At 31.8% G+C, this 27,476-nt stretch overlaps 4 protein-coding genes across 6 annotated transcripts; 2 read left to right on the top strand and 2 right to left on the bottom strand.

Moving 5' to 3' along the window:
* Window positions 1-1,230: 1,230 nt before the first annotated feature.
* Window positions 1,231-4,385, top strand: LOC132916578 (uncharacterized). Of its 2 annotated transcripts, XM_060976691.1 has the most exons (4): window positions 1,231-1,355; window positions 2,263-2,357; window positions 2,590-2,804; window positions 2,859-4,385. In XM_060976691.1, the coding sequence occupies exons 1-4, from the start codon at window positions 1,332-1,334 to the stop codon at window positions 4,118-4,120; spliced, it is 1,596 nt and encodes a 531-aa protein (XP_060832674.1). In that variant the 5' UTR covers window positions 1,231-1,331; the 3' UTR covers window positions 4,121-4,385. The 2 variants fall into 2 exon arrangements, with proteins under 2 accessions (XP_060832674.1, XP_060832673.1); XM_060976690.1 differs by having other exon boundaries at window positions 2,590-4,385.
* A 3,643-nt stretch (window positions 4,386-8,028) lies between these two features.
* On the top strand, window positions 8,029-11,151 carry LOC132916590 (methyl farnesoate epoxidase-like). Its single transcript, XM_060976708.1, has 8 exons — window positions 8,029-8,694; window positions 8,896-9,147; window positions 9,251-9,539; window positions 9,667-9,905; window positions 9,984-10,195; window positions 10,298-10,384; window positions 10,455-10,596; window positions 10,906-11,151. Exons 1-8 carry the CDS (start codon window positions 8,607-8,609, stop codon window positions 11,109-11,111), a joined length of 1,515 nt encoding a protein of 504 aa, XP_060832691.1. The 5' UTR covers window positions 8,029-8,606; the 3' UTR covers window positions 11,112-11,151.
* Window positions 11,152-11,156: 5 nt separating this feature from the next.
* Window positions 11,157-17,259, bottom strand: LOC132916579 (probable cytochrome P450 305a1). The gene is made up of 8 exons (XM_060976692.1): window positions 16,919-17,259; window positions 15,642-15,896; window positions 14,322-14,559; window positions 13,698-13,857; window positions 13,492-13,603; window positions 13,039-13,219; window positions 12,564-12,820; window positions 11,157-12,237 (listed from the first exon to the last, which is right to left on the bottom strand). The coding sequence occupies exons 1-8, from the start codon at window positions 17,007-17,009 to the stop codon at window positions 12,056-12,058; spliced, it is 1,476 nt and encodes a 491-aa protein (XP_060832675.1). The 5' UTR covers window positions 17,010-17,259; the 3' UTR covers window positions 11,157-12,055.
* A 640-nt stretch (window positions 17,260-17,899) lies between these two features.
* LOC132916575 (small subunit processome component 20 homolog) lies at window positions 17,900-27,396 on the bottom strand. 2 transcript variants are annotated; one of them, XM_060976680.1, is made up of 11 exons: window positions 27,213-27,396; window positions 26,865-27,145; window positions 21,512-26,764; window positions 21,185-21,440; window positions 20,499-21,104; window positions 19,847-20,410; window positions 19,571-19,753; window positions 19,169-19,496; window positions 18,667-19,097; window positions 18,312-18,581; window positions 17,900-18,229 (listed from the first exon to the last, which is right to left on the bottom strand). In XM_060976680.1, the coding sequence occupies exons 1-11, from the start codon at window positions 27,255-27,257 to the stop codon at window positions 18,080-18,082; spliced, it is 8,367 nt and encodes a 2,788-aa protein (XP_060832663.1). In that variant the 5' UTR covers window positions 27,258-27,396; the 3' UTR covers window positions 17,900-18,079. The 2 variants fall into 2 exon arrangements, with proteins under 2 accessions (XP_060832663.1, XP_060832664.1); XM_060976681.1 differs by lacking the exons at window positions 26,865-27,145; window positions 27,213-27,396 and having other exon boundaries at window positions 21,512-26,420; window positions 26,500-26,584.
* Between the last annotated feature and the right edge of the window lie 80 nt (window positions 27,397-27,476).

Raw genomic sequence — 27,476 nt, 5'->3', positions numbered from 1 at the left:
CTCTTTTTGCCACCACTTTTCCCTTCTCGGGTAATCTGGAACACCAGGTATAACCTTGCTACATAACCTTGCCTACCCGTGAACTTCGCCTTCGCTGGACAGAGCCGCGTAAATACCAAGAGAACGAAACCGTCAGGCTCGCCCGACCGGATCGCGTTCCCGATCACTTTCTCCGGAACGATAGCCCATCGTGGTATAGTATAAAGTAAGATCGCCAGTCTGGTCGTGGGAGGTGGACTCCGGCAAGGAAGAAGGAGAGCGAACGTAGCGATGGGATTAAGTCCCTTCTGAGCTCTACAAATTATTTTATGGATGCTTTTTGTTAGCGTTACTATGAAATATGGAATAGGATACTAATTATAAAATATACAATCATATCAATTATGAGAAGCAGAGGATAGATAGAACAGATTTTGTAGTGGAATCAATTGTGAAGATTCCTTTTGAATTTTGTAAATAGTTGTATGGGTAAAATACATATCATATACATTATAGTATCAATATTCTAGTAATATTATAGTTAGGCTAAAAATTTGGGTGACATGTATAACGATATTTTCTGTCATATTAATTTTCCTAAATAAAATAGCCAGTATCTTTATATTAGATGAAATATATTAAATTAAATTAAATTAAATTATTTGGTATATATATTTTCATCAAAGAGAAATTGGAAATTTTAAATATCTGCAACATGCTAAGTGGAAATAATATATGATATATATAATTTAATTGATTAATAAATACAATATTCAAAATAGAGAAACTCTTACTCAAAACAACAATTTATTCTATTAGTTCCATTATCTTATGTTCTACATAATATATAATATAATATATAAATTACGTTTTCTATTATACTGCCCTGATTATCTCCAAAACGATTACTTAGTTTAAGGAAGTAAATAGCATTGAAATTTGAAATATTGTAAATATAGGTCCACAAAAAAGGAAAATCTTACAAGGATATAATAATACCTTCATGTAACAAACTGTGGTCAGCTAACAGAAAAGAATAAAATCGGTTCCATCGCTAGGTAGTCAAGTTACAGGCTTTCCGTAACGTCGTCCCCTCGGAGCCCACCACCACGCGTCTCGATTTCCTCTGACTATGTGGACTGCCTCCTCCACCAGGACGATTTTACCACCACCTTCACCACCTGGCCCAGGCGCACCACGTCCACGAGTCACCTTCCGACGATAGCACTGGGGGAGAATACGCGCCTATATAACTACGGCGTTCCGCTGATTGGACGAAGTAACTTACGTTTTCCTGCACTTAGGGAACAAGAGTACGCGGCCCGAGCCCGACGGGCGGCATTGCGAAAAATATGAGGATTCGCCCGGGATGCGTGGTTAGTTTTTCTTTCAAAATATTCGTTTCGATTAAGTTTCTCGATCTTATCCACAAATCGTGAATCTTTTAACTATCGCATCTGAGTAAGGTGGATGTTCTCGAACGATTTCATCGTAGCAAGGGTGCAAGCGAAATAATCGGTGATGTCTTTGAAATTCGTCATATCTGGAGTAAGTAGCGAGTGTCATGATTGAAGAATGGTGATCGGCTTGACTATTAAGATCATCGTATTTGAAGTTTCTGGTAAAGTAATGTTGATTACCATTTAACGATTGGGCCAACGTTAGACGCTCCAGGTCATTTATCTGAAAAATAGAATCTATGATTAATTAATATGATACTATGTAGATCGTTTTTAATCATTTTGTTGTCCAGATATAATATAATAAAATACAGGTAAAATACAGGTAAAATTCATGAATAATTATAAGTCTAGAAAATAATATCTGATAATATAATTTAAGTTTTAAAATATTTAATATTGCAGAGACATTGCACTAGATATTTCTGTTATTTATTATAATTTTAAACGATTCTGTTTTCTTCAATGCTCATAGTATTTCTCCTCAACGATGTATAACAATTCGAGAACAACAGTGGACAGAACCGGAACTGTAGGGCGACAGCCACTATTTGTCGACAAACGTGTTACTTGATTATCGATCGGCAACAAGTTTCGAAAGTGATGTACCATAAACGACAGCGGTTAAAAGTCATGACTAGAATATTACTATAAAAAATTTCTCTGTGTCTTGTATTGTATGTTTCAGTTTTCTTATCAAGATTTAAACGTGATTATATCTGGAACTCAAAAATAGTTAAGGCAGACGGCGTTAAATAGTGACGTTTGCTAGCATGTTACTTATAGAGAAATTCTGTAATATCTGCAATTATGTTGTTCACAGGCTGCACTAGTAGTGCTACTGCAAGCCGCACTTGTGGCGAGCAAGGCAGTGGATCAGAATCAACTGCAGGAACAGAAGTCTCAGCAACAAATTCCGTAAGTGCACATTTTATTATTTTTACTAAAAACATAAATAGAATTTCATTAAAATCATTCTTGCTATATACTATTTCTATGATCTTTCAAAATAAAGATATTTTTCTTTTAAACAATTCAAATACTGTAATAAATGTCATAGTAATACTATAGCAAGTTTACTAGTAAATTTAAATTGCATCAAAGAGTATTTTAAAATTATTATAGTTTTTTAAATAACTTTTGTACATAGATATGGCACAGCGGCACAGAAGAGATGGGGTGATGATTTGGGAGGTCATGGTGGCGGTTTAGCTACCGGTTACGGTGGAGATCTAGGTGGTCACGGTGGAGATCTAGGTGGTCACGGTGGAGACCTTAGCGCTCACGGTGGTGATGCAGGAGATGGTTTCGGCCATTCTGGAGGAGGTGGTTTTGGTCACTCTGGCGGTGGTGACATTGGCGGTGGTTTTGGTCATTCTGGAGGTGACATTGGCGGTAGTTTTGGCCATTCCAGTGGAGGTGATGTTGGTGGTGGTTTTGGTCATTCTGGAGGAGGTGGTGGCGATGGAGGCAATGGAGCGCTCGAAGAACACCATGACGATCATCACCATCATCACCACGATCATGGCTATTGGAAGAAGAAACTGATTTGGAAGCCAGGATGGAAGAAAATCTGGAAACCAGCAAAGAAACAAATCTGGAAGCCCGCGTGGAAGAAAATTTGGAAACCCGTGTGGGTACCAACGCAGAAGGCAGTATGGAAAGACATTCAGGTACCAGCTTGGAAAAAGATTTGGAAGCCCGTGTGGAAGGAGATACAGGTCCCAGTGTGGAAGGACATTCAGGTACCAGCCTGGAAAAAGATTTGGAAACCCGTTTGGAAACCTATAAAGGTGCCAGCCTGGAAGGAAATTCAGGTGCCCGCGTGGAAAAAGATCTGGAAACCTGTTTGGAAGGAGATTCAAGTACCAGCGTGGAAGGAGATTCAGGTACCAGCCTGGAAAAAAATCTGGATCCCTGAATGGGTAAAAATCGGCATTCCTGGTGAGCACTTCCATGGTACCGATAACCATGGATGGCAGTACACTAGTCACGATCTGTGGAAGAAGAAACTGATATGGAAACCACTATGGAAAAAGTATTGGAAACCAGCGAAGAAACAGATTTGGGTACCGGACAAGAAACTGGAGTGGGTGGAAGCCTGGAAGCAAATCTGGAAGCCGGCCAAAAAGCAAATTTGGGTGGATGACAAGAAGCTTATCTGGAAGGAAGAATGGAAGCAGATTTGGAAACCATCCAAGAAACTTATTTGGGTGCCTGATAAGAAGCTGGAATGGAAAGAGGCTTGGAAACAGATTTGGAAGACTGATAAGAAACTTGAGTGGATACCTGATAAGAAATTAGCCTGGAAAGAGGCTTGGAAACAGATTTGGGTACCAGCTTGGAAGGAAATTTGGGTTCCAGCATGGAAGAAGATTTGGAAACCAGTTTGGATATCGGAATGGTTCCCTGTGGACGACCACCATCCCCATCATCATGGTTGGGAAGACCGAAAAGATACAGAGACTCAAAGTTCTCAGATAGTTCCTTATAGTTCTGATGCAGCTTCAAAGCAGAATGCTCAGGCTCAACAACAGCAACATCGAATCGACGAGAACAAGGTTAGATGGGATAGATCTTCGAAGACTGAAGCTCCATCGATCAGTCAAGACCTGGTGCCACCACCAGCATCGAAAAATCAAAGCGGTCAGACAGCCAACTTTGGCTTTCCCAATCACTGATCGAGCAGTATAAAAATCTATAGCTTGTATAAAAACCTATTCAAGAGTATTGTAACATAAGCCGCTGTATATATTATCTTAGTCGTATAATAAGTTGTAGAGAGTTAAGTTTTCGAAAGATTAGTCGACTGACACGGCCCTGACCCTAACGCGTTCTATCTTTATGTATGTATATTTTCTACTCCCCCTTTTTATACAATGTTGTTGTTACTTTTGTTAACCGATGCCGTTACAAATAAAGTTGATTAATATTTTGTTGAGACAATTTTGTTATTATTTCACCTGATTACCACACATATTTTTTAGACGTATTACGAATGAAGATTATAGAAAATTATAATAACTCCACATAGCAAAGAAAGAAAAGCCTAATATAGAAAAACTTCCTATTATTACAAATTTTCACATAGCATTGCTCCACGTTGACTAAGTAATATATAAATCCTAAAACCTACTCAAGATTAGAACATTCTACAAAAGCAAGAACTAAGTAAATATTTGCTACACGAATCATCGACAAACATAGCTTCAATATTTTCTTATAGTATTTCTTCTCACTTCTTTTTCAAATATCCTACATCCAAATCGTAATCTACACTAATACGCCGGTATTACCAATACAGTTTGTTAATACATATTTCATTAACACCATCGCATTACTGTTTCGCTTCGTCATCCGAGGATCCACTTGACATGACGCAACGTGGCCACGCGGTTGTAGCCGCCGTTGCTACTGCAAAACCGGAGAAAGTTCGAATCTGTATGGAAGGAAGTCGTGTCGGGTTGTATATGGGAGACCTCGACCGTAGAGAAAGTATCCGTGCACCCACACATATGAGAGTGGCGCGGCTCACATGTACTCAGCGACATAAATTAATTCCTGCCGCTATAGTATACTGTATTCTCTTTGAGTTATCCAACTGCTTTATAAAGCCGGGTCTGCACCTGACGAATGAACGCAAACCAGTACACATTAATTGGTTGATTGGATTTTCCTTCTTTAACAGGACATCGCTATGCCCACCAGTTCTTCAAACCAACTTTGAGAAGTAATCCAATATTATTAAAATAAATAAACATAGATCAGGTATTCGTATACATATAATTCGTATTTAATACGGAAAAGTTACAGTCTCAAAAAGCTAAAAGTCTCATGAAAGACCAGACTATTCTGATTATATTTGATAAAATATGAAATCAATCTAAAAATGCATATAAAAGTTACAAGTCTTTTATTACAAACATATATTTAATAAAAAATTAGTACATATACATGAATAACAATCTTAAACATGCAACAGGTGTTAAACATGCTCCCATTAAACATTGAAGATTATTAATATAATAGATAATTCGCTATTTAAACACTTTTATGATCTCTACGAAATATATAAGTACCCGCAAGACAGAATGTCTTGTAACTTCTATATATTAGTTTCAGATTTGTTCAAAATGTATCAATATAATCATAATAGTCGCGTTTCATCACTTTCATCAATTTCAGAATCATTTTGCATAAGAAAAGAAGATTTCTATAAATATTCAAATACTTTCGTAAGCAACTGTATACTCAAAGTTTTTTTAGAACTCCCTTGTTAATTGATAAAGTCCACAGCCTAACCTAACCTATGACTAGTGGAAGCTTCATTGCAATTTAAATCACACTTGGTGTGTCATCTACTAACCAATCATGTTTGTTGATGCTTATCACGTTGATTTATTGATGTCGTTTATGTTTGTTCGTATCTGTTCATCAAGTATAAACTCGGCTTAATAGGTTGTATGTATGTGTACATTGCACAGTGGAATCGGCCTCGATGCACGACGAGAGAAACTTTTGCTTTAATCCAACTATACCGCAGGGTCAGACTTTTCATCCAATGTGTTTCGCTCGGGGAAGAAAATAGAATTGGAGAAATGTCGTACAAGTATATATTTTCTAATCGATCTCTTCAGCCGGCCAATGATTTCCACTTTCCTCCGGGCCTCTTTCGTTCGTTTCGTCACAATTTGCAACAACGTTTTATCTCCTTGACGTTCATAGGTTTGATGAACTAGGTGAGATTTTGTTAGGAAATAATAATAAATATTTCATATTATTTACTTCAACTTGCATGTAAGAAACTTTTTAATGCTGTTTGGTTTGAAATGATTAAGAGTTAGGAATGATTTAACTAGAATTAGATGTTTCACCGTTTGCAGTTTCGCGAACTTTTTTTAAAATATTGTTGACCTTTTTAGTAATGAATTCTTTTAAATAGCTTCTATAGGCTCTCCTAGAGCCTATGTATGTGGCCTATGTATTTGGAATAAGTTTTGTAAAGATTATAATAAATACATAATTATGGGACTATATTATACCTGGTGAATGAGATATGTATATACAGGTATGTATATATCTTGGTATGTATATATGAGATTTAATATTGTTTTACTGAAAAAATGAACCTGTTTTATTAATGAATTTTTTTACGTTTCTCCTTAATTTTCTTTAGTATCCAACTAACAGCAATAATATTACTTGCTAGGAATTTATAATAAAAACGAAACGAACCTTTCGGAAGAAGCCAATACATACATATTTAGAATATCTTTCAGATGAAACGATTAAATGTCCAAGTTTATTTCCTCAAGAATATATTCTTTTCTACGTTTCTCAAGGTGATTTTATAATTAAATGGAAATCTTGCGAGTTCAATACCAACCGATTACCACAATAGTAAGCAATTTTACGAGTTTACGAGAGCAACGAGGAATTAGGACGTATTAAGTAAGTTTCGCGCACATGAACAATGATCCATTAGCGCCACCTTCGAGTAATTTCTAGTTTGAATGATTGGTTAGGATTGACGTGAATTTAATGGCGGCAAAACCAAAAGTGGCCGTAAGTGATTTTTTCCTAACAACTGTACAACATTTTACTCTATTAGAAAGCGGTAATAAGGAAAGTATTTCTATATATAAAGATTAAGTCTACATTCGTAAATACATAAAACTTATTATATTATTATTTTTCCAAAAAACAAGAAAGCGAATGAATGAAGATTGAAAACATTTATGGAAAAGTTAAAAAAGAATATTTATTGCTACTACTTCATCGACTTGTATCTGCAAACATTGCTCATAAAACATACGTGTCCAAGTGCACGACGTTGACTTATGTTTGTTTTAAAATACATATTTGAACACGTGTAGGTATATTAATGTGTAAACGATTGTCTAGAAAGAAAATTACGATATAACATCTTGCATGATCATAAAATCTAATTAGGTGCCATATTAAATAATCACATGTGAAACAATGAATATATTTCTATAATATAATATATTATTATGAGTAGCAATATATCAAATGATTAAATATACGAGAAACATCATTGATCATTTTATATAACACTTACATTACAATATTTTTGATGATCAAATTTTGATCTTTGATTTAGAAAAAAGTTGTAGGTCAAAGTTACTTTCCAAAACTTTCCAAGAGAATTATTCAAGATCGTGGGTGTATCAGAAAGTTTCGTGTTATTGCTACTTCATGTACGGAAGGTTAACAACAACGCGACGTTTAAAATGCAGCGGATATGATATAATTAGTAGGTAACCATAAATTACAGCTGACAGAAATGCAGAACCTGTTGGATCGGTTAGCTTCAATTAGTTTATTTAACCAGGAAATAATTTAGCAGCAACTTCGAAAGTATAGTTTCTATGGCGCCTCTTTTTTTGTAAGGTATAATGAAAATAAACAGGTAGTCGGTTCTTTTTATTTCAGTATGTTTCATTGACCTTAGTGAGCTGAATATAAGCTAATGGAACAATTATTATTTTAATTATCCATAATTTTTTTCAGGAATCATATTTAAAAAATAAAAAGAGAAATAATATCTTTTTTATTTGTGGTTATTGTCTTTCATTTCGAGAGGAATTTAACGTCGTGTATTCAGTATTCCAAGCATTCTTCATAAGTAAACTGCTTATAAATAGATAAGTAGAAACCACAGATCATTAACAACCACCAAATTCACAGATGTACTGAAATAGAATTTTCATTCTTCTTTAATCTTTTCAAAAATAGCGTTTCAAATTTGAAATCGTTGCTCTTCTTAAATAAACAATTCACAGTACTTTTCTTATGATCGAAAGCGTGGAGACTTTCGCCGAAGAATTTCTTCTACGATATTACATAAACGACGATGATTGTTAAGTTCAACTAAGCAATTTATCTCGCGTTGAGTTTTTGTTATATCCTAGTCTAAAAAGAAGAAGAAAAGAAACAGATAACATTTTTTCAAACAGAGCACAGAGTGAGAAGGGCGTCATGAAAAGAATGTTTCAGACAAAAAGATATTTTTGTCAGAGGCCATGGGTGTCACGCCGATAATATCACAGAGTGCCACTAGAATCGTTTTTGTTACAATACGTATATATGCTTGGTATAGTAGCCGCATTTGAAGTCTCGAGCTGAACATCAGTACATTTCAAGATGCTCTACGTGATCATCTCTCTTCTCCTTATACCCCTTTTTATGTTTGGCGTTTATGATTGCATCAAACCGCACAACTTTCCTCCTGGTCGGTGAACAGTCAATGTGTAATTAATAGCAAATATATTAATTCCTAACTTTAACCTTTTTTATAAAATCTAAGACAAATTTTATAAGAGTAATAACAATTGCTTAAACTTATTTAGCTAGTCTAAATTAGATAATCTAAATAAATTAAAATATTTCATCAGTTTCCTTAATATTTGCATTTTATTCAATATTCGGATAGGTCCAAAATGGCTACCAGTGATCGGTTGCTTCTTCACGTTTCGACGATTGAAACTGAAACACAAATACGCTTACTTGGCTCTTCAAGACCTGACGGAAACCTACGGGTCGATTCTGGGCCTGAAATTAGGAAATCAGCAAACCGTTGTGATTTCGACGTACGATTTGGTAAAAAAAGTTCTTCTTCAGGAAGAATTCAATGGAAGGCCGGATGGATTCTTCTTCAGAGTCCGTGCGTTTGGAAAAAGGAAAGGTATGTAATGTTAGTCTTTTTTTCATTCACAATAAAATTACTTTAGTTATATTTAGAATATTCATTTCGAATTTAACATATTCTCATTAATAAATGTTGATAGGAATTTTATTTACGGAAGGACCAATGTGGTCTCAGTGTCGTCGTTTCACGATGCGCCACCTCAGAACCTTTGGTCTAGGTCAAGCAATTATGGAGCAACAACTGACTGTCGAAGCTGATAATCTTGTGAATTATCTTCTTCGTGCCAGTGTCAAAGGTCCAGTACAAATGCATACAGCTTTCGATATTGCAGTTTTGAATTCTCTTTGGTTTATGTTCGCTGGACACAGGTTTGACTATGCAAACGAGGAATTAGTAGAAATTCTCGAGACCGTTCATGATGCCTTCAGGTAATTTGAAACAAATTCTTTTTAATATCATCACATCGTAGTTAAGAGAACATAAGGTGTATGTTATAAGAATGTAAATATAAATTTGCATACTTACACGAGTATATTCGTATGCTTCTTCTCATAGATTGATGGACACAATGGGTGGCATTGTTTCGCAAATGCCATTTCTACGCTTCATTATACCAGAATTATCTGGTTACAATGATTTAATGAGAATACTTCAGAAGCTTTGGAATTTCTTAGACGAGGAGATCAACAACCACGAAAAACGACTGTCTGATAAAAAACCGCAGGATTTAATTGATGCTTTTCTTTTAGAGATTTCTCCAAAAAATACTGAACGAGGTGATTCCATTTTTGATCGTGAGTATCTCCTTTTATTTATACGATTAAAATATGATAACCTATTTGTTACTAAACAATAATTTAATTGTTTAAAAGGTGAAAATTTATTGGTCCTATGCCTGGACCTCTTTTTAGCCGGTTCGAAGACTACGACAGATACCTTAGCGAGCATTTTCCTATTTTTATCTTTACACTCTGAATGGATTAAAATACTCCAGGAAGAACTAGATATCGTCGTAGGCAGATTGAGACCCCCTACTTTAGAAGATTATTCATCGCTACCTATGATGGAATCGTTTCTTGCGGAAGTAATTGATAATTGGAATTAATTATACTATAACCACAAGATTCCGCCCTTTTTATTGCACTTTTTTCTTTTGAATTATATAAACAGATCATTATTGCGATAGGTACAGAGATATTTGATCTTGACGCCACTTGGAGTACCTCACAAGACCATGAAGGACGTAACTGTTAACGGATATAATATACCCAAAGCAAGTATTACAAATATAAATATCCCGAATAAAAACATCAGTCTATGTATTCTTTATCATGTTATTTTAGAATACTATAATTCTCCTGGATTTCCATAGTGTACTAAATGATCCAGCTCATTGGGATCATCCAGAAGAGTTTCGACCACAGCGATTTCTCGACGCAAATGGCCGATTCTGTCAAAATAATGCTAACATACCATTCGGTTTAGGTCAGTCTTCATACACAAATCTTTCTCACTATAAAATTTGCATAAAATATTCTGTAAGAACTGGAATTTCACTTAAAATATTTTCGAATCTCATATATGTATACACACACGTATATACACACAGTTCATTAATCCGGAAATAAGTCATCAGATAAAATCAAATTTTTTAAATTTATGTAGTTCTCATTACTAAATAGACGTCATTTAAATAGAAATTCAATGGATAATGTTGTAGATGTAAATATTTAAAGTCTTTGCACATTCTGAGGTAAAATGTTCTAGAATTAATGATGTCGTTCTACCTTTTAGGTAAAAGACGTTGTCCAGGTGAAATGCTAGCCCGGACATCCTTATTTTTATTCTTCGCCTACGTTATACATTACTTCGACATTGAAATTTCACCAGAGCACGGCGAACCCGATCTAAATGGATACGATGGTTTCACTATATCACCGAAACCTTATTACCTCAAGCTTACGGCGAGATCCGACATTATAAACTTCACTACAATGTAAATATTGTAGATAATTAGACTAAAATGTTAAGTGTAATATGTCCTATATGTTTCAATAATTTTATTGAATACAAATATGAAAACTGGAAATTATATAACTGAAAATTGTGAGTAGTCTTCTAAGAATAAATTGCTATTCTGTACATGATAATTAAGATATCATATGCTTAGACGATGGTGATTCAAGATAATTAATTAAACACCAGAATCGAAAAATGTGCTTTATATTATTTAATAAAGAAATGTTTTTATTCTATTTATTAAGTAATATCTGTAAGTGTATGATTTCCTAATTATTTCAAATATATAATAAAAAAATTTTGAAAAGAAAAAAGTATTATCTTCAATATTTAAATACAAACTGCATAATTTTTATTAGCTTTACAGAGTCTATTTTCCAGTGACAAGGAAATATTTGACAGGCATGTTGAAACCTAATATAAAAGGATTGAATCGCCACGTGGCGTGCGAGCGAAGGTACATTTGGACTTCTGCGAAACGAACTGATTTCGTCGAACACGTAAAACGACGCGTAAAGCGACTTTCACGCGGTAGAAACAATAAACAATATTCAAGAGAAAAATTTGTTGAAGTCAAACAAACCGAGCTTCTATCTACGGGTGGAGCTACTTCAAAACAGAGAAACGTCACATTTAACGTGTATCGGCAACATCTTTATTATTGAAACAATAAATCGAACAAATAAAAATAGGTATATCCAGCTTGGATACTAAAACAAATGTACAGAACAATATATTTTACCTTATCTATTGTTTTATTCTTCATACTGATCAATTAGCATTTTTTTCATTTACCATGAACATTTTATTGAAATTATCTGTAGGAATAGACGTACTTCCTGTCAATCACGCGATACATGAAAGTTATAAATGTAAAAAATTTAGCAAGAAATTATACATATATCAAGAATGAGGATTGCAGGTATTATTGTCGTGGCGTTACGAGTACCTCATAAGGCTTTGGGGACGATGTCAAGCCATATATAATTTCTACAGAATTTGGTCCTTTGCCGGGAACTGGACGTAGACTATACTTCTGCATTATGCCCGTAAATAAGATGAATACTGCGGACTTCGCCAGTACTTCGCCTGGACATCGTCTTCTTCCTGGAGACAAACACATAAAATTATAGAAAGTATCGATAAATAAAATCATCTTCTTAATGATCATAATGAAACCAGTTTTTTATGTCACTGTTTCGTTTAGCTCATAATGACTGCACTTTAACTTCGTGGAAGGTATTCCTAACTTTCATAGAGATACCCGGAAACATAAATGAATAGCGCTATTATCTTATTTACGTTGTTATGTACTTTGATAAAATGACATTGTTATGGACTACATATTTTAAGAAATTTTTACAATTCTACAATGGCAGAAGAATTTTGGATATTTGTAAAATACATTCTGCAAGTTCTAATCTATTTTATACCTCTTCCAAATTGCAGAGAATATGTATCTGGCTCGAATACGTCGTTTTTAATAAACCTTTCAGGCATGAACTTGTCTGGCTCTGGATAGATATTAGGATCCTTATTGATGGAGTACATATTGACTAAAACGGTGGTATTCCTTGGTACCGTGTATTTGTCAAGATTCGTATCGCGAAGAACTCGTCGCGGCCCAATTATAGGGAATACTGGCCACATTCGTTGCACTTCGCTTATTACAGCCTCTACATATGGGAGCCTATAACAGTAAAAGATTTCATTTCTCTCACATATTCCATTACTCTAATCTCTTCATCGAACATTCAACTTTTACTCTTCTACGCAGGAATTACAACAAAAATTATACAAGAAACATAAGATAAAAGATTCAACGAAAAATTAAAGGAATTAATAATTTCAGCTAAATCTACATTTTTACATAGATAATTTCGAATATTTAACAGGAAATTTGATTACTTTGCTTTATCCTCCGCTTCAGGAAGTCTGTCACGCGGTATCACCGAGTCGATTTCCTTTTGTACTTTATGCTGCACATCCTGATACACCGTCATAGTTAATAACAGAAAGTCCAAGGTTAGACTCGTGGTCGTAAAACCAGCAAGGAAAAGATCGATCAACAGTACCACCAATTGGTCATCTGAAAAATATGTTAACTAAGAAATCGAACTTGTACGTTTGATAGGATTGTACGCGACAACTTTTAATGAGAATACTTTCTCTTTCGTGGATATTTCTATTAGTATATAACATCAGTATTCTTAGAACCAAAGGGAAATTTAAAATTATCCATTTTTCAGTTCCATGAAAAATACTAAAAATATTTTTTACAGTAGATGAAATTCTGATAGAATTAAAAGATATGAATGTGTTTATGAATATAAATGAAATAACTTATAAACTTGATCGCACCAGTAAAGATAGGACTAGACTCCCCATGGTTTTTCATTTCATGAAGAAACATGTCAATTACATCTGCTTCACTTCCCGGCTTGTATTTCTTCTTGTGCTCAATGATAGTTCCCTGTACAAAAAAGACATTCACGTATAACAGGTTGATTGTTAAACAGCGTATTTAATAAATGTAAAATCATAATTGATTTATATCATGGACACACCATTAAGAAGTCCTTGAGTTCTTTGTTCAGCGTACACAAAAGATTATATCCTGAGAACTCAGGTGCAATGTAACGAATCCAAGGGAAAGCGGAGATAAGTCCGCCCATCATGTCAAAGACTCGTGCTCGAGTTTCCATCAACTTGATAAAAGAATCTACCCTGCATTGGAAAGAACAATCAATCAGGATTGAATATATTTCAAGTACGTGACCTACTTTATGTCTCGCTTCTAAATTCTTGTGAATCATTACTTTCGTTTCTATAATGATTTATTGCGTGATTTTTGTCCTTTCTTTCAAAGAAGAAATATAAAAGAATAATAATTCTTCATAAATGAAGCGAATTTTACAAAACAACAGTAAAATAAAATCATTTCTCTCCTTTCTTCTATTCTATGTCTGTCTTTTAAATTTCTTCAAAAGATTTTGTAACAATTCTAAATGAAAAAAGTAAAACATATTTTCATAAATAATATAATTAACTTACATTACATAGAAAAAAAAGGAATTTAAGCAAATGTGTAAACGATTCCAACAAGTCGTTTATACGTATGGGAGACCGAATACGTGAAAACGGTGCTACACAAAGTAGAGAAATCTAATAGAACACGCGTATTTATGTACCTTTCGCCCCTGCTGAATGATTCTCCTGTCGTCAAAAACCAGAGGACGTTTATCACAGTCGGTGTAATCAATGGTCTTAGTACGTGCGGACCCTCTGTACCCATCTCATCCAAAAGTAAGGTCAATTCCTTTCTAATCATTTGCGCCATCTCGCGTTTTCCAAAACCGAAAATCCTCATGGTCCGCAACATCCAGCTCCGTAATTCCTTCCATTCTCCACCGTCGTTCATTGTGATGCCTATCGATAATAACAGGAAACGATAATATCGCTAATATTCGAATCAAGTTGCTATATTGTGAAATATTATAATACGTAGTTACAGCAGGACGTATATTATCCAAATTAATAAAAATAAAATTCCAACAAGCGATTTTTCATATATGATAAGGCAACTGGAAATAAAATAAATGTTTATGGAAAATGAATTGTTGTTAGTATAATTGTTGTAGCTAAATTTCGCATTCCATTTGAAATAGATATTTGTGTGGCTACATATTTATCTGATGATGATATATTTCTTTTTGCACTTTTTATGTTTATCGATATCGTAATATCATTCATAATTTTATTTTCTGAATATCTTTGTAACTACAATTTAATTAGAGCATTTAAACTATGAAGCATATATACCAAAATAGAAACATTAGTAAGTAGTAATTAGGAATAGATACATATATACATGAATTTGAACACTCGTCATTTTTAAGTGTCCTTGGAATTATTATTTATGCAAAGTAACAAAATATAAAATTATTATTACATGAAAAGAAGATAACATGATATAAATAGTATATTTAATATTTTAATACTTATTTTAAAGATTATAAAAAAAAAAATTCGAATTTTAAATCGTAACATTGTGAAACCAAATATTTACAATTTATTTATAGATTAAACGAATTAAATTTTGAATCAGGAACAATCGTAAAAACCAATTTTTTGCACAAAATAGTACAGAAGGTCATTAGAAACGAAACGTACATATTTGAAACTCGTGAAAAGACGAACGCCATTGTTTAAAGAAAACATAAAGGGTCAAAAACGGATTTTTCGCGTATTGAAAGAAACATAATGATCTTACAGAAGAAAGTTTCAATTGAAAAATGTGGGCATTGGGAAGATCTACAAAATGAGACCTATAAAATTAATATCAGTTTATATGTCGATTTGCAAATGAATAAAAATCATCAAAACATGCTCTTTTTTTTATTCTAATGATCTTTCAAAACATCGTGTACCAAAAAATTGCTGTTTACAATTTTTTCCGATTCAAACACTAACTCAACTGGTCTATTAAAAATAGTCTTGAACTCTGATACCTTGCTTTTTGCCCATATTTCGAAGTTTGATAAATTCGTTCCATGGTCGGCCATCGAATTCCTCACTCTTCAGTAGCGTTTCAGATAATCTGCTTCCAGAAACGACCAATACCTTTTCATTGCCCATACTCACGGTTATGATATCGCTAGCATACCGTTTTGACAGTTCCAGAAACGCTTCGTGCTGTCCCCCACATTCACGAATCAAACGCTTCATTAGAAATTGGTTGCCGAAAATCGGCCACGAGAATGGCCCTAAAACATAATAATAAAGCTTTAAAAAAAAAGAGAAATAAAAAATACGTTTCATGGTCTTACATAATAACCAATATATATACTATATACTATTATATATACGATATATCTATATACGATCTATAGGTATATTATATATACCTATTATATATATATTATATATACCTATATTATACGATATATACGATTAATTTTTTTAATTTTATATTCATTTGTTCTTTCATAAAAAAATACTAATTTCAAGAACGAAGATTAAAGCAATAAAAAATAATTATTTAAATTTTAAATAGAATAGAAAGGGATGAAAAATTCAAAGAGCTTTATTTTATAAATGCTATAGTAATTGAAAATAAATAATACTAATTTATTTATATAATAAAATAAATATGTACTAAATAATAGTAATAAACAATATTATAGATATCGATATTATGATAATAATATTTCGAAGATTTTATAATCAGTGTCGAAAACGTATTATAGATTATTCTATTACTCTAAATTCGAATATATATGTGAATTTTAGTACAACATGTATTACTCTTTATATTTTGTATAAGAAATAACAATTTCTAAAATTAATTCGGACGAAATAGATAAGCCTCGAGAAGAATTAGTCTCAATAAGGAACAATAAAGACGCTAATTTAAACCAGTTCAGTGACTCAATTAATCCAAGTTATGCATACATCCGCATTATTAACATTCACTGATAACGGCTTCATTAGATTAACTCTTCCAGTTCATTTAACTTGATGAAATATTAAATTAATGATTTTATACCTTAATAAAAAATTATAAAAACTTATCATGATTAATAATTTTATTTTACTGTAAAAACCAAAAATTATAAATATTAGCAAGATAAAACTCTTAACTATATTGTATATCCAAAATAAAGGTCACGTTAAAATCATTAAAAAAAAATATTGATTTGGTGTATAATGACCCATACACTAATTTTATAGGATGTCAACTAAGCAACGTGATTTGATATAATTGATAAGAAATAACTTTGATTACCTGGTGGGGTTTTTCTCGTATGTTGTCCGACTACTAAGTAAATAATTAATAATATCAGCGTTATTATCGCTAGCAACACGGTGGCAAACATCCTGCAACGTCCCACACGAACTTAACGATTCGGTACTCGAGCGATCAATAAAAACGTTCGAACTAAAATTGGTTCTCCCGAAGAATGACTGAACAATAGATCGACAAGTAGAAATTTTTTGTCCACAGCTAATATGTTAATTCTCACGTTTCAATTCCGGTTTCAGCTTTTTATACCGACCTACCGCTGATAACATGGATTACCCGATAAGTACGAACACTACTAAACCGTAGTTAACCCCTTGCTTATAAGCATGTTAAAATTCAAGAAATAAAAAGACACCGGTTGCCGATGCTTCAATACTGTATAATTAGACAAAACTTTGCTCTTGCGTGCATTATTTTTAATGTATTCATGTGATCATGGTCACTTGATAATAAAAAGCTTTTTAATTATATGTATCCTTTGAGGAAGTTGTTAAGAACGGATAAGTGCCTTATTACAATACATAAATAAACTGGATTTATGTATTGTAAAATTAAATGGTTTTACGATGTCCAACAATGTTCAAATATTATTAAAACTGTAAATAGCCTTTTGAAATTTTTAATTCAAATCATCGATCGATGTGATTGAGTAGTAAATTCGTTCATCCTTCTTCATCAGGGTATGGATGTGAAAAAATTTTATAAAAATTATTTGAAGAATATAGAAATATGCCCCTCTGAATTTTTTTTTATAAAAGATATGATATTTATAGAAATTATATTTATAGAATATTTAGGAACAAAATAAATTAGTTCTTCATGAAATAGATTTTATCACATCTATATAGCAAAATGAACTTATAACCCAACCTAATATTTTTGAATATAATATAAATTACTGTGTTTTCTTATTATACAACAAATGTTCGTTTATTATTATTGAAAAATAATTAAAGACATACATATATATGTACATATTTATGTATAAAATCTACATATTATCTATTTTTAAAAAGATATAGTATGACGTATATTGCATATGTATATACATTAGATTTGTAATTATTCTAAAGATACCGTCAACCTGACAAATAAATATTTTCTTGACAAAATATTTTATGGTAACAATTACTTTTAAAATATTTATATAATATCCAAGTTGACTTCTTCTCTTGCGCGTTTTTTCGTTCTTTTCTTCCCTGTCACTCTGTCAGATTTCCTTTTCTTAGCTTCTTTTTTTTTCTGCTGTCTTGCAATTTTACGTTTGGCAGCTAATTCTGGATCCGTTACAAACTGTAATAAAAAAGAATTTTAGTACTCTTAATCATTTCTTACCATTTATTTCACAGAAAAGATAAAAATGTAACAAATTTACCTGCTGCGTACGCATCATCTTCCTTTCTGCTTTTTTAATATCCAAATTCTGTTGTATTCGACTCATTAATCTAGTATATTCTTCGCTATCTAATCGTTTCTTAATCATCATACTCGCTTCTTTAGCTAATCGTCTTAAAATGGTATTTTTTTCTTCTGTAGTAGATATTTCACGCACAATTGGTGACATAATATTAAAAAGTACCACATTTAAATATTCCATGGGTATTGTAGCCACAACACCACCAACCCACTTAAAGAAAGCAGTCCGCTAAAAAAAGAAATATCACTTGTATTCTAATTATTTATTTAACATTATAAGGAAGTATATATAAGGATAATGATGGGTACTGTACCACTGTTATTGACTTAGGAGCTTGGGTTATTTCTATATTTACAGCCTTTCTCAGCCTTCTAACAAGCCAAGGAAGTGATAACTGGTTCCTATCTTTATCTTTAACTTCATTGACTTGATTTGTAGCAGTATTAATCTGTTTTACAGATTTTAATATTCTCGCGATAAAAATTAAATTTTTAACAGTCTGATCGGCTAATTCTTCTAACATCATATCAGGCTGTAATTGCGCAATTAGATCTAAACTTAAACTTTTTATAACAGTAGTAGGATCGGAATACATGTAACTGGTTTCTGCTTCACATTTTTCAGGGTTTTCTAAAAGGTCTATAATTTTATCAACGTCAAGAACAGCTAAAATAAATCCGATCAGTTGAGACGCTGCTAAACGCACCCATATATGAGGATGTGCCAATAAGGACTGACTATATTCTGAAATACACAAAATTCTGTTAATATTAAACACTCACGAATTAGGTAATATAGTAATACATTAAACATACCAGCAAATGAACAAATAGCATTTTTATATTTTTCACTTTTGAGAAATGCCGTACAATTTGCCGATATTTTTAGTAACAATTGCAACACTTGAAACATATGATGATCTTTCATTCTCTCTGGATCTTTGATATAACGCTCTTTCTTTAATTGCATTTCCTTTTCTGTATGTAACTTCACGAAACGACCAGGTTCATTGCTATCATTAAAATCTGCGTGAAATTGTTTCAAAAGAAGCGGTAATATTTCATCTAAACGAGACTTGAAAGTGTCCTTTTCTACTGTTACAAATATACCGCATAACTGAGCACCCAATGTTCGATGCATTACCTAAAATAACACGTAATCAAGTAATTTTATAACGTTAAATGTGTACTCTTAAGATTTAATTTCAACTAATTTACCTTAAGATCTTTTAACCACGCTACAAGTATATCAAAAAGTTTGCTTCTGTTATTATAAGGTATACGTGTAATCATTTCCTTAATACATTTAGCACACAACTTGCGACATGTTGGATTATCATCATTTATTAATCTTACACCCACCATTATAAAAATGATATCTGACTTCAAGACTAAAGTTTTCTGAAATTATGGTTGATATATAAGTTATGAGTTTAATTTGTTTCTTTTAATCAACAGAAAAAGAGGAAGAATGAAAAAACTAAATGTACTTACTACTGGAAATCCTGTAACAATACTGTGAATCATCTCTAAAGCACTAAGACGACCTGGTTGCGTTTCATAGCTAACCTGCGTTAAGTAAAATGCTATATGTTTTTGTAAATATTTACCAAGAGGATAATCCATCAGATAAGAATAAAAAACAGAGCGAGATTGTACTCTAACGTGTTCTAGTTCAGAGGTAATGCTTAAAACAGCAACTTTTTCCATAACAATATGCATTTCAGGAAGAATCATTTTTCGAGCAATTATCGCTTTAAGTAAACCAAACGCTGTTGCTTGCTTGTCAGTGTTGTGCATATCTTGTTCTGCATACATAATTAAGGCTTTCAACTGATCTATACTAATTACATATTGTTTCACATCACGAACAATCACAGACATACATTTAAAACCAGCCATCACTAAATCAAAATTATCTCCTTTACTTAGGCCAGCTGCGGCATATTTATGCAAAATAATAAAGACAGATGAACAAATATCAGAAATTGTTTCTTGTATTGAAAGCAAATTCATTTTAAGCAACCAGTTTAAACATTGTAAAGCTAATGTGCTTAGCTGAAAAAATATAATATCAACATATCAAACAATTGATCACGATTATTATTATAATATTATTATTACAATAAGGATATAATAAATTTACCTTCACATGTTGAGATTTTATGCATTCACTTATGTGTGGTACAAATGGATCTATCAGGGACTTAAATTCTGTATTAGATATTTTGTCTCTTTTCAACAGAATATGGAAAAGTTTTAAACCAAATTCTATAATAATGTGAACATTGGTGTTCTTTGAAGTTTTTGAAGTAGTCTTTATGCCCATTTTATTTTTTGGTTCTGGAGGTATGATAAAGCAATCTGGTTTCTGTCTACTGAGTATTTCTACTTCCTTTTCTGTTAATTCTTTATCATTCTTCTGAGGTTTAAACTCAGGAATACTTTCAGAAATTACACCATAAAGGAATATTAACATTTGTTCCAATGGTATAAAGATATTATCAGCTAAACCTAGTACTATATTTCTGAAACATTCCACAACCTTCTGCACAGTTTTATGAGAATGACTTCTTATAAGCACTTCTTTTAATGGTAAGATTAAATCCACCAAACATGATTCAGTAATATATTGTGCTAATATATGAAATATGTCATAACTTTTTGTAGATTTTGCTTCTGATATATTTTTCACAATTCCTATTACTTCTTTCTCTTCTGCTGTTAATCCAAATAAATCTACTTTACATACCTAGTTAAAATACAAGAATATATGAATATTAGATATATCATAAAATTGAGATTTTAATATGTACTTATAATATTACTTACAGATAAAATACTTTGAAGATTTTCATTGATATCAAATTTCTGAAAATATGGTTTCAGAGCAACTAATACTGATTGTACTGTAAACGCGAGGACATGAACTTGAAAACCTTTTGTTAATAAAGTATTCATTTCTCTTAAAAGATGATGAAGATACTTTGGGCCAAGAGTTATCATAATTTTTTGTAATATTTCTCGAGTAACACGTCGTACAGATTCTAAACGAGATTTCAAGAATGTACATAACTTCATAAAGATTCTGAAACAATTTATTATAATATTTTAATAATCTTTTAATTTTATATGGAGGTGTATATACTATATACTTACCCTGGTAAATTAGTATCTAAAATATGCCCAGGTAATTTCTGTAGTAATTTAACAAAAGCAAGAGCAATTGGAACTCGCATTAGTTCTTCTTCCTCGTTATCTATTGCAGTTCTTTTCTTGTTAATCTTGTGACTACTTTCGTGACTCGTTCTCGCTATAATGGAACAATGAAGTTGTGGTAACAATTCCTTGGATATACTAAATACGACTCGTCGTGCTCCATTCTGTGAAAGAATAATCTGTTTTTCCATCACAGGTACTTCTTTCTGTGTTTCATTTTGTACTTTTCCTACAGTTTCTTCCACATTATCTATATTTTCAGAATTTAAAGATTCATCTAATTTCTCTTCTACTTGTTTTTCATTATTTTTATCATCACCTTTTGCAACAATTTCTTCTTCTTTTTTTTCATCAGAAATTATTTCCTTTCCATGATCCCTTTCAATTTCTTTGTTATATTTTGGTACTGAAGATTCTTCTACATATTTATATTTTGACAAATCAAAATGGAAAGAATCTAAAATGCTAACAATGACTCTAACAAGTTGTTTCTGAAATTCAATAGAGTGTCTTAGCTTTTCCAAGTAATGTTTCAAAATAATTTCATATTGATGCCATGGTAGAAGTTTGCATATAGTACCAACTGTTCCTATTGCAGCATCGATAAGACTATTTTTATGAATAAAAGCTTCATTGCATAGATATGAAGAAGCAAAAGGAAGGATAAATTGTGTTAATGTTCTCGGAGTGAACGACTTTTTCAACGTTTTTGCTATATTACAAAATTTAAGAAGTGCTCGAGCTCTCCTGTGCAGTTGCAAATGTTGCATGTTTTCGAAGAAATCTACTTCGGGATCCGCTTTATCAGTTAATACAGATAAATCCCGTAAGACGGGATGGACGTCTGAACATTCCATAGCCAAATGTCCCAAAAAAGCTATTGATTGAAGCCTTACGATTTCAATTTTGCTAGTTATCCCTTTTCTTATAAGTGGTAAAATTGTATTGTCCATTAAATAACGTCTATCTGCTACATTTTCTTTATGTTTCTGTGCCAATTTACAACCAAGTAGCTTAAGACACTGTCCTGCATTATCTCTTAATGCTAGATCTGCTTCATTTTTAAGAATGTAATAACAATTATAAATAATAGCTATGCCAAACTCTAACGTAATCTCATCCTTTTCTATTGCATTATTAATTTCAGAAAATGCATCCAATCTTTTTTGAAAATCTGGTTGATCGAGCCACCTGCGATCCCATGCATTAAGTGCACTTATTAATTCATAATTTTTTATTAATATCCCATGATAATCGTTTGTAGGCTTTTCTACAATTGTTTTATAGAGTTCCAACAGGAGTTTACGAGCAGGAATTGCAGATATTGCACCTAATAAAGGTAGAATTGCACGCATGTGCGTTGTTGGTTCCTTCACTTGCTTTACAAGGTTTATTGTGGTTGTAATCAATTCAATAATCGTTTCTTCTCCCTCTCCGGCTCCAGCCTTTTTAGTTAATATTGGTAAAGTAAGAGTAAGAAGTATATCACATGCATGTGCATCTTTCACAAATTCTGAAATACGTGATAAAATCACAAGTTCTGATTTATTTATTCCCTTGGTTGATTTTTCAAGTTTACTTTTAATATATTGTAAAATACTGAACACGTGTGGGAGAAGAATAGTAGATCCATAGTTAACTCCATTAGATAATGCTTCTTCATTTATTTCAGATAAATTATCAAGTATAGGTGTTAAAGGAACAAAAGGTGTATCAACTTCCATATCATTTTCATTTGTCTTTCCATAGTCTTGTAGTGTTACCATTTTCTCAATCATTTCAACAATAGCATTGATAACAGGTGTTCCAGTTTTTGAACCCAATAAAAGTTTCATTATGTAAGGAAGAGAACTAACAGACTTATTATCTTCGCGATATTTTATAAATAACGGATAAAAACGTGAGTTCTGGCTCCATGCCATAAACAGCTTCAATAATGGAGTAGGACTGTGAATACATTCCATAGCTAATTTTTCTAACCATGGAAATACAGCTACATTAAACAAGGCATCCATTTCGTATTTATTCCATTCATAATTTTCAAAGTGAACAAAGAACCTTGCTAATATTAAGATGGAAGTGGATCTTACATTTTTAACAGATTGTAAGAATCCAACATGAACTTTATCTGATTTCTGTAAAATTCCAGTTACTTCTGCCAGAATGCATATTACTAAACCAAGTAAGTAGGGTAACAATTTCTTTTCCATTTTACTACCAAATTGTTCTATTAAAATTGCAAGTAAATTCGTGGCGCTCTGCAAACGTTTAGGTGGAATAACGTTACTCAAATCTACAGTATTAATAATAGTTTGTGTAAGTTGTTTCAAGTTAATTTGTTGATCATTCATTTTATCTAATTCAATCGTATATTTCTTAAAAGGCTTAAATGCCATGTTGATAAATATGATCATTTCATTCTCTTCAATTCCAGATAGAAAACGTAAGATCATTTTTCGTTTTAAAGTACCTCCAGCTTTACCACCAGTTCTCATTCCTGTTTTTGCAATCATTTTAGCATAAATTATACGCATTAATATAGGTATAAATTCATTGCGATGTTCTTCCAGTATAATATTACTTTCTTTATCGACTTTAAAATGTGTCAATTCATTTTTCATATTTCTTTCGTTAATTATACTAAGCAAATGTTCCTTGTAAGGTATTAAATATTTCTGTTTATAAGTGAGAAGACAATTTAAAGCACCCTTTTGAATGTCAGGAACTTTTGATGACAGCAAGTCTAAATAAATGTTCTGCATCTCTGATTCCCTATATAATGTTCTTGGATTTGTTATCTTTTCAAATACTTCAAGTTGAGCAAGTAAGAGCTTCACTTTATAATTCTTACTTATTACAATCTTATTTATCTGTCTAGACTCTATATCTATTTGTTTCATTTTTGTATCTGTAGAAATGATAGCTTCCTTTTTTTCTTTTTTCTCTTTCTCATTTTCTTCATTTTCTGCAGACTCATTATCGCTCTCATTTTCTTCATCAATTTCCATGTTGTTATTAGAAACAATTGATTCTTGTCCTTTTAAGATACTGCAACATCTTGCATCTTCAGAATTTGACTTAAAAAAGTTGGAATTTACAAAATCAATGAATAATCCTGTTATATCTCTATTTTTCATCTCACAGAAATGTGAAAAATTTGTCATACATTTCCATAAAAGAATTTTATGATTTTCATAGTCTGGTTTGTCACTGCATTTTTGTATAGCATTTTCTATTGCAGAAATAACTGTACATTCAAATAATGGTTTATAGTCTACAGTTACTTCGTGATTACATTTTAATTCAGTTAAAAATATAGGCCAAAACTGTTCATATTCCCTGATTGCAAAAGTAGCTATAATCTTACTTATAGGTTCCCAAAGTAGAGAAAAATTTATATACAGATTTCCTAGTAAATATCGTAATGGAAGTTCATGACATTTCAAATCTAGATTTATCATTGCTTCATTTTCACATGACAGTGCTTGTAAATGCAGCAATTTACTTCGATAACTATGTACTGATATAGGTTCACATTCTGCTAAATACATATGTTCCATAACACCTGTTTCCTTCTTTTCATTCGTAATAGACAATTTTACTTCACTAATATTGGAGAATAAAAGATATAAATGAGTTACTATTAAGCGAATTTCACTAAAGGGTGAACTCAATTTTTCTGCAATACTGCTGTTTAAGTTTTCAAACACAGTTCGATTTATATACATTTCTCGGTATTGTGATGTGCTAAAATATGTTACACATAAATCTACAGCATTTAAAATGAATTTATTATTAGGATACTTGATAATTAGATCTAATACTTTTATATCATTCTCTTCTATAAACCGATGCAAAGTTTCTAATTCCAATATGTGAATTGCAGATTCTAAAGATATTAAGAATGTCAAACATAATTTGATCATTTCAGTTTCTGTATTGATATCATTTAATATCCGTTTATATAAAGATAATATTCCCCTTTTTAAGATATCCTTAAATTCTGTTGGTATAGGCTTCAGATGTGGCAAAATAATTAACATTTTTAATGCATTTGTTGATATACTATTATCCAATAAAACTTCTAACTCCTTCTGGAAATAGTTAATACTATCAGATTTTATTCCTCTTATATCTAAGATGTATTTTGTCCATTTGTTTAAATTGATACCATTGAGACATAAAGGAACTTTTGCATTAACTATCTTTGTAAACAATTGTAAAGTATCATCATTAAAACCAATGGAAATGCTATGTCGTATTATATGTGGCAATACCAAAGTTTCAAATGATGAATAATGGATTAAACTTTCAACAGCACCATATAATAATTGAATATCTTTCACAGACATAATTTTAAGTAATATTTGGCTAGATGTTTCCTGCATCAATCTAACATTGGCTGCCAAAAGAATAGCAACTGATACATTTATAACTTCTTGTAACACATTGCTCTCATTTTCAAAAGTATCTAAAATTTGTGACAATTTTTTAATCAGAGGTACAGGATCTATAACCACTTTTCCATTTCTATGATTAACAATTATATTTATCAATTGCATCAAAAGAATCAGACTTTTCTCTTTTCGAGTTTTTGATTGAAACTGCTTAGTCTCTTCAATTGATTTGTCCATAACATTTAAAAGTACAGACCAAAGTACCTGGTATTTCTGTGAATGTATACTTTGTAGCATACAGTTAATAATTTCCTTCAATAATTCGAACATTAAACTTTGATTGAGGGAATCATTATTCAATCCTTTGAAGTATAATAAAAGCATTTGCTCTGCACATGAATGAAATTGTCCTGGTATACCAGATATCACTTCAAATAATAATTTACCACATCCTGGTATTATATTTGGGTTACCTTTCAATATATGCAATATTGTCTTTAAGAAAGAATCTTTATCTTTAATCTTACGTACCACAAATGCAAAACTTTCAGCTGCAAAGTTGTTTATATAAGTTGGCTGTGTATCTGCCAACAATGGTAGCAACAGATCAAGCACTGTTTTTACATTTTTAACCAGGTATTTCCATAAAAATTTAAATAAATAAGCTAATGATGTGAATGTGTATTCTATTTGTTCTATGTCTTTTGTTTTTAATAACTCAATGATAACAGTTAAAAATCTAGGAAAATATTCATAAAAATCCTTTTGTAGGTCTTTAGACATAGCAACAACTAATCTGCAATGAAAAATTTATATGATAATGCTTGTTAAAAGCTATTTTAATCCACATTTTTCTTTAAGTTGATGGTAGGTAGAACTTTTAATTTAATACTTACTCTAAGATTGGTTGTAGAAATAAAACATCTTTCTTTGCTAAATATTCTATCAATGTATCTACTACAAACTGCTTTTGATTAACTAATTGTGGAAGCGTTATGATATCACGAACTTCCTTTTTAAAACTGCAGTAACCTTCAGTAAGGTTAAGATAATTCCATTTCTGAAGTGTTTGATGAAAATATGTTTCGATTTCTTCATCGTTCTCCTCATTTCGATGTGCAACACGGTGAAATACATCGACATCAATTTCATTTACTCTTTCGGTAAATGTTTTAAACTAAAATAGAAGAATAGAAGGATAAAAAATATTTGATGAAAAATAAGTGATTATTTACGCTACATACTTGAAATGTATTTGATTCTTTATGACGAATTGGCTTATTCTTCATGTTGATAAAACATATGAAAACTTCTAAGTTTATATATAGTTTCTCATATTTAATGAATTCTTTAAAGTAATTTTAATTGACAACAATCTACTTTCACGTGTATTTCTCACGTGTAACTATGTAGCACAAACAACCGAATAGCTACGAAGAACAAGGACTTTTAAAAAAGAACTAGGGTTCTTAGAAAGGAACTATATAATATTTTCTAGTAACATTCGT

Source organism: Bombus pascuorum, chromosome 2 (assembly GCF_905332965.1).
Source record: "Bombus pascuorum chromosome 2, iyBomPasc1.1, whole genome shotgun sequence".
Taxonomy (NCBI): domain Eukaryota; kingdom Metazoa; phylum Arthropoda; class Insecta; order Hymenoptera; family Apidae; genus Bombus; species Bombus pascuorum.
The sequence above is the reverse complement of the archived record's forward strand: the minus strand, read 5'-3'. Positions and strand labels throughout refer to the sequence as shown.